Source organism: Papilio polytes, unplaced genomic scaffold (assembly GCF_000836215.1).
Source record: "Papilio polytes unplaced genomic scaffold, Ppol_1.0 DF824091.1, whole genome shotgun sequence".
Taxonomy (NCBI): domain Eukaryota; kingdom Metazoa; phylum Arthropoda; class Insecta; order Lepidoptera; family Papilionidae; genus Papilio; species Papilio polytes.
Window position 1 is genome coordinate 244,232 of NW_013525113.1, and position 6,799 is coordinate 251,030.

At 32.4% G+C, this 6,799-nt stretch overlaps 1 protein-coding gene across 1 annotated transcript in view; it reads right to left on the reverse strand.

The window, feature by feature from the left end:
• The window catches only part of LOC106099941 (NFX1-type zinc finger-containing protein 1-like), a 7,597-nt gene extending 1,054 nt beyond the window's left edge, over positions 1–6,543 (reverse strand). The window contains exons 1-9 of the mRNA XM_013278634.1: positions 5,774–6,543; positions 5,467–5,689; positions 5,237–5,282; positions 4,713–4,944; positions 3,920–4,084; positions 2,772–3,644; positions 1,889–2,044; positions 905–1,052; positions 232–342 (exon numbers count right to left, since the gene is read on the reverse strand). Of these exons, the coding sequence (XP_013134088.1) occupies positions 232–342; positions 905–1,052; positions 1,889–2,044; positions 2,772–3,644; positions 3,920–4,084; positions 4,713–4,944; positions 5,237–5,282; positions 5,467–5,689; positions 5,774–6,451 (2,632 nt within the window). The 5' untranslated portion in view covers positions 6,452–6,543. The remainder of the gene's footprint in view (positions 1–231; positions 343–904; positions 1,053–1,888; positions 2,045–2,771; positions 3,645–3,919; positions 4,085–4,712; positions 4,945–5,236; positions 5,283–5,466; positions 5,690–5,773) is intronic.
• Positions 6,544–6,799: the final 256 nt, after the last annotated feature.

Genomic DNA, 6,799 nt, shown 5'->3' on the forward strand with positions numbered 1-6,799 from the left:
CTAACAAACTTTAGTGTGGGATTGTCTAATGAAATGATATCACAAATATAATAGCTGTCAAATAACTAATTAAAATTTGAGAGTAAAGTGATGAGGTCGGAGGACTGCAGAGAAAATAAAAATACCTCCAAACTATCCTCTACATTTATATCCAATTTCATGAATATCCGTTCAGCAGTTTAGGCTACAAATTCTAACTTCCATTTAAACTTTCGTATTTTTAATATTAGCTAGATAAAATATAAAAAATGAAGCTACCAATAAGTATGAGATGTTGGCAGTGGCGAGTGAGCGCGGCCACGATGTGCGTCTCCAGCACCTCCGCCGCCTCCTCCACCAGCACTGCCATTGATACAATCATATATAAAACAAAAACTATTAGCACATACGAATTTTCTTGTTACTGACGTAAATTCCATTTTATTTAAATACCAACTGTTGCTCGCGACTCCGTCCGCATGGAATAAAATGAAACAAGTAAACAGCCTATGTGTTCTTCGAGACTATCCTCTACATCTATGACAAATATCATCGAGACCTCATCAGCAGTTCAGACTACTCTAACAAACATCCATCCATCTTATTTTCCGCATTTATAATATTAGTAAGAAATAAGATATATGACGTCATCATATGCGTCATTAACATCTTAAATACACAATTTAAAAGGCTTTACAAGCTTTTACAAGTAATTTAGTGTTAAGAAAACCAGTACTGCGCCGGATTGGCGCAACACTAGAACATTGGCAGACACGTCCCGTCCCTATGACAGCTGTCAATGTCATTCTGACGTACTAGCGACATTCTGGCGGGAGACAATGGTCCGAGTGTTGAAGTTAATTACGTTTTTACAATTGTGTAAATGTAGTGATAAGTGTGTATTTGTGTTATCTTATGTAGATACCGATGTGGCAGCGCAGGCGCTGCAGCAGCGCGCGGCGCGCGGCGGCGGCGGCCGTGGTGAGCGCCAGCACGCGCGCCGCGCCGCACGCCTCCGCCTCCACCAGCCTCTTCACCTCCTCGCACTCCGCACTGCACCTCGCGTGGTTCTCCTGAACGACCCATCATCATCAGCTCACTACACCTCCCCACTAAAGAGCTCGGAGTCTACCTTAAGTTGGAGCAGTGAATATCAAACTTATTTCTTTTACCGTCCCCTTTGAAAATCAATGATCTTTCAGCGCTCCCCATTTTTATAATTTTTTTATGAAATTTAAAATACTATCCCCTAACCCATATCAACGCCACTAATTTTTCTGGGTCCTTATAACGCCCCTCTCTAGGTTTCAAACGCCTCCAAGGGGTTCTTATAGCCCACTTTGAGAAACTGAGTTAGAATGACTAAGCCAACCACTCTGCGGGTCAACTCCACACTTACGAGTATCTTTGAATTTTATCACAGACATGTGCAAACATCGTGATGTTTTCTTTCACCGTAAGAACGTCGAGTAAATATTATGAATTTGCAAAATCTAAAACCCCATTTGAGCAGGATTCGATCCCAGGAGCTACCGACATCGGATATTTTAATTAAGTTCAAAAAATTATCACATTTAACACAAGTTTTACATGAATTTAATGTCCACAAACCCATATAAAATTTTAAGAATCGCTTTTCATAATACAATAGAACCTCGATAAGTTAAAGTTCAAGGGAAACACAAAATTAAGTTATAGAGGTTTTAAGTTATCAAGGGTCTATTTTGTAGAGGTTTTGGTCTCTGATAGGAAGAACATATTATTTTTTGAAGTTATAGAAGGTTTTTAAGTTACCGAGGTTTCAGTTATCAAGGTTCTACTGTAGCATTTTTTACTCAGAGTATAAATAAAAATTTACGTTACAGTTGCAAATATAAAACAAAAAGAATTTAAACAAAATATAACTTACCAATAAATCATTCATTTTAGTCATTAATGTGTCTTTTAAAGCGGCCACCGCTGTCAAATAAACTGTCCATCTTTGATCTGGAGACAGCTGGTACAGATCTTCTACCTCAGAAATATCCTTTGTTACTCCGACATTTTTAAAACACGACATACTTTGCTGTAACGATAATATTTATAACTATTCATAATAAAATGCAATATAACAAAAAAAAAATTAACAAATAAAAAGGTAACAAATAAACTCAAAAACTATATTATCGATTGAAAAAATAATTTAACTATTAAAAAATAGCATCATTACTATGTGACGTAAACTATATTTTATTGTAATACTAATATTATAAAGAGTAAAAATTTATACTTTTGTATGTATTGAAATAACTCAATAATATTGGGCAGATTTTAAAAATTCTTTCACTATTAAAAAGCGACATTATCCCTAAGTAACATAGACTTTTTTATTTTTAATTTATGCAAGCGAAGTCGTGAGCAACAGCTAGTAGTAATCTATCTATACTATTATAATAAAGTGTAAACACATTTTTTGTTGCCTAAGATGTCAGCAATTACACCATGTTTTTGAATAATTCTTTCTTTAATAAAAAGCCCTCCACTTGCGTCACGCTTTAGGATATATAATTTAACGCCATTATAATTAGGGGGTAAATATTTTGGATAAAATCCCTACTATGGGAAAAAGACCATAAATTGCTGCCAACATTAAGGAAGCAAGATTGCCAAGGTTTGTCATGTCATGACATTTTGACATTTGCAATTGACAATTTGACACATGTAAACAAGAAAATAATTTTATGCTGATAAAATCGCACGGGAACAGCTAGTAAAAATTATGTAAAGGAAATAGCTGTTATAAAAAAGCCTACCTTAAAATATTCCAATCTGTTTGTCAGTTTAGTTATTTGTTTTTCAAATTTGTCAATCATTTCTTTAGTTTGTATTACATCGTCTGTTAAATCTTTTACGTATTTTATGCTTTTATTCATCGATTCTATTTCTTTAAGAGCCCATTCTTCGGAGAAACATGTTTCTACATTATCACAAACTAATTCCTCGTATTGTTTCTCCCAATCATCTTCATTATTTAGATGTATATTGTTTTCTTCCAAATGATTAAATAACCAAGATATTATCGAATCTTCGTTAGTGGTTTTTAATTCGTAATTCTTATTTTTAATTTTTAAATAAGGTTTAAGAGTCTTATATGATACTATCTCTTTCTCACACTTCTCTATCTCCGTTTGTAATTCCATCATTTCTTTGTAAACTCTCTCTAACTCTGCTTTTTTACTTCCATAGAGATATGAGTATTTAGATTTGATTCTCCCTCTCATACTATGTAAAGTGTAATTCTGTAATTTTTCACTTTTACTCTGATTGCCAAATCTAATAATACTTTGAGTTGTATCAAGTATTCCTTCAAGGAATTGATCGAGGGCGTGATTCGTGTAGCAAATGATTAGCATCGGAGTACCTTCTAAAGACAAATTCTTTAGTAATGTTGATGCGATTTTGATTCCTAAGAACGTTTTCCCCGTTCCCGGTGGACCTTGTATGACAGCAAATTGTCGTGTCAAAGCAAACTGATAAGCACTCATTTGTGATTCATCTAAACAGAAAGTTTCCTTTGAAGGCCATTTTTTAGTATCAAGTACGGGGAAACTTATTTCCTCATTATTAGGACCTGATATACTGTAAATTGTATCATTTGATAAATATTGAGGTGGTTTTGATTCTGCCTGGAATTGAAAATTATTATATTTTAAAGTAACTTGTTTTACGTTTTTTTCAATTGTCTTGACAAAAATTTGAAAATAACGTTAAAAAGTCGTGTACTAAATTTTGGTCATCTAATATTGATAATACATTTATGTTCTATGCATTTAAATAATTCACATTTTAGAGTTTAGTATTGCAAAATGTGCATTTTAAACATACTGTAGTTTACGTAGGATCCATCGACTTGAGTTGAATGGTGAATTTCCTATGAAATAATATTTAAACATGTTCTTACCTGAACATATACAATATACTCCTTCATCGGTAAATCTTCAGCTCTCATGTTTTGTAGAACCTTCAGCACTTTGTGATAAGGTTCAAAATAAACTTCACTTTCCACCATCAAATATTCTTTTTCGTATATTTTATTTGACACTGGATTTTCAAATGATACTACAACCTGTTAAAATCATAATAGGTTATTAATAACATTGTTTTTTTTTTAATTCTACTCAAGATGAATAATAACACTTTCATCATCACAATTATTAGCCTTCACCTGCTTACTTTTAGATGATAAATTTTTTAGAATTTAGTAACTTAAGAAAATTAACTGTCAATTTTTATTTAAATTGGTATTTAACCAAAATACACATTGCATTTCGACATACTATACACAAGTTAATAAGTCCTAATTTTAGTCCCTTTCCCTTTCCACCCTTTTCTTAAGAGAAAGGATGGGAAAGAAAAGTGGAGTTGACAGTGTAGGTGACACATAGGAAGGAGAAATATCCTCTTTATGTGCATCTCCTCCGTCAATGAACGGTAGGCAACGCATCTGCAATTGCGGATGTTTATGGGCAGCGGTCGCTTTCCATTTCAGTGGATTCAGGTGGCCGCTTGCGAGTTTGCCACTTTAAACTATAAAAAAAAAGTAGGAAAAATTGGATGGATGTTTGTTACTATGAATCTCCAAACACATAACCTAAGTTTTTGTAATTTTATGCAAAGTCACAGGCAAAACAAAATAAGTCATATACCTTTAACATTAAAGTTAAGATATTAATACAAAAAAATTAAATACATACATAACCTTGTTCCAATAAATGTTGATTAGAATCCAGTACGGAGGCAAACAGTATAGTTTCAAAGTTATCACTCGTAAAAAGCAACAGAGAGCCAAACATCAACTGTTTGCTGTGAGCGTATTGCTTCCTGTCAGTACTGCCACCGTCCGAGCGCTCTCTACACATGTCCACCAAATATCCTACTTTGTTGTTACTCACATATGTTCTAACTATACGCACTTTTGGATACACCCTGAAAATTTTAAAACAAAAACAGTTAATAATGCTTTTGCCCACAAATTAGTTCGCACGGGATAAAAATAAATTTAGTATTGTATGTTCTACGTCTATGATGAATTTACAACCATCCATCTGTTTCATTCTAACTTTCGCATTTATAATATTAAGATAAGCTTGGAACACAAATTTACATTTTCAGAGCTTTTAATTGAGTTTTTAAGACAAATTTTACAACCTTCAGAAGCCAAAATCTAAAGAGAGAAAGATATTATATTTATATAATTGTTATTTAAAAAATCATATACCTTATATTTTCATGCCTCCGTTTAGATGGATTTTCCATATATTTGCCTGAAATTATTGCAAAAAATCATTACTTTGTTATAGCACTGTATTTATTTAAAAAGAATTATTTAATTGTTCATTAAAAAAATTCAAGCAACGAAGAGTAAATGATAAGCATGTTTTCTATATGCATATATATTTTATCATTAAACATAGCAGTTTTCAAATTTAACATAATGTTTTTACCAACATATTCCTTCTCGTAATGGTGCAAAGTAATCCTCTCTCAACAACTTAAACTGCAGATCTAAGTAATGTTCTACTGATGGGTATGCTCCCTTGATTATGTTTGGTTTTATTACAACCTTACTCTCTCCGAGAAGATCATCTTTTGTGGGAAATATTTGCAAATTCTTAAAATTAGTAGGATCATTATCAATTTGTGTTGATGTTGGAAGGCAGTCATTTGTTTCCTAAAAATACAAAATAGCAATAAACTTATATTTGAAAGTCATATTTATGTTATCTGATTTTTTAAGAGTTTAATTTATAATTACCTGACTAATTTTCATCGTTATGTCATTTTTCAGTTGATTGATTTTTGTGAAAAAGCTATCCCTAATTGTCTCCGTATGTTCCTCTCTCACTCCTACAGCACTTGTCTCCGTTATCTCTAACAACTCCAGTATTTCAAACAAAACCTCATTTTCCTTGATATGAAACTTGAACATTCCTTCACACAACATAAAAATGTTCAAAAAAAATGTCTCTACATCGTCCCATAACTGCATATTCATCTTCTTTTCAACAATTCTTACATTTGGCAACTGTTTTAAATATGTTTTTAAATTGTTTATAAAAACTGATTTCAAAAATCTCGTCCTTAACAATGATACTATTTTTGATTTATCTTCACTTTCTAAAGAACCATATATGTTACTTAATGTTTTAATAATTAAAACTATAAAATCTCCTTTCAGGTCGATGTCTAAGAGGTGCCAGAATCCCGGTCTATGTGATATTTCCAGGCTAAGTATCGGAGGTTTCAAATATGATAAATCCATTAATCTTTTAAAACCAATAGGTTTCTTCTCCACGTCTTTTGGTGTTAGTTTTGTTTGTGTTTCAGGTTTGTCTTCGTCATCGAACTGTGTCGAGCTTGTTGCCTGTCTCGCATCTTCGATGAGTGTGCCATCAAACCAATCTATCCTGAGGGACGACTTGCTATCAGACATGATTTAAATTGTTTATATTTAATTTAAAAAAGCACCTATATGCAATCTTTTGTAAATATATCACACGATTACAACTTTTACAATCCGAAAAAAGTTTGGCTATCGTGAATGTCAAATGTCAATGTCATTGTCATTTTTTTCAGACGATTCTAATTTTTTTTTGTAAGTGAGGTCAATATTGTAACATTTCTGCCAAGAACTGAAAAGAAAATGTTAAAATGTTAACTTTTGAAATGGAGAATTATTAAAGTTGTATTGAAATTTACATTTTATTCGATAGGACTGTTTTAAAACGCAATGTGAAGGTATTTTATGATTTCTAACGACACAAGAAAAAACATATGCTTC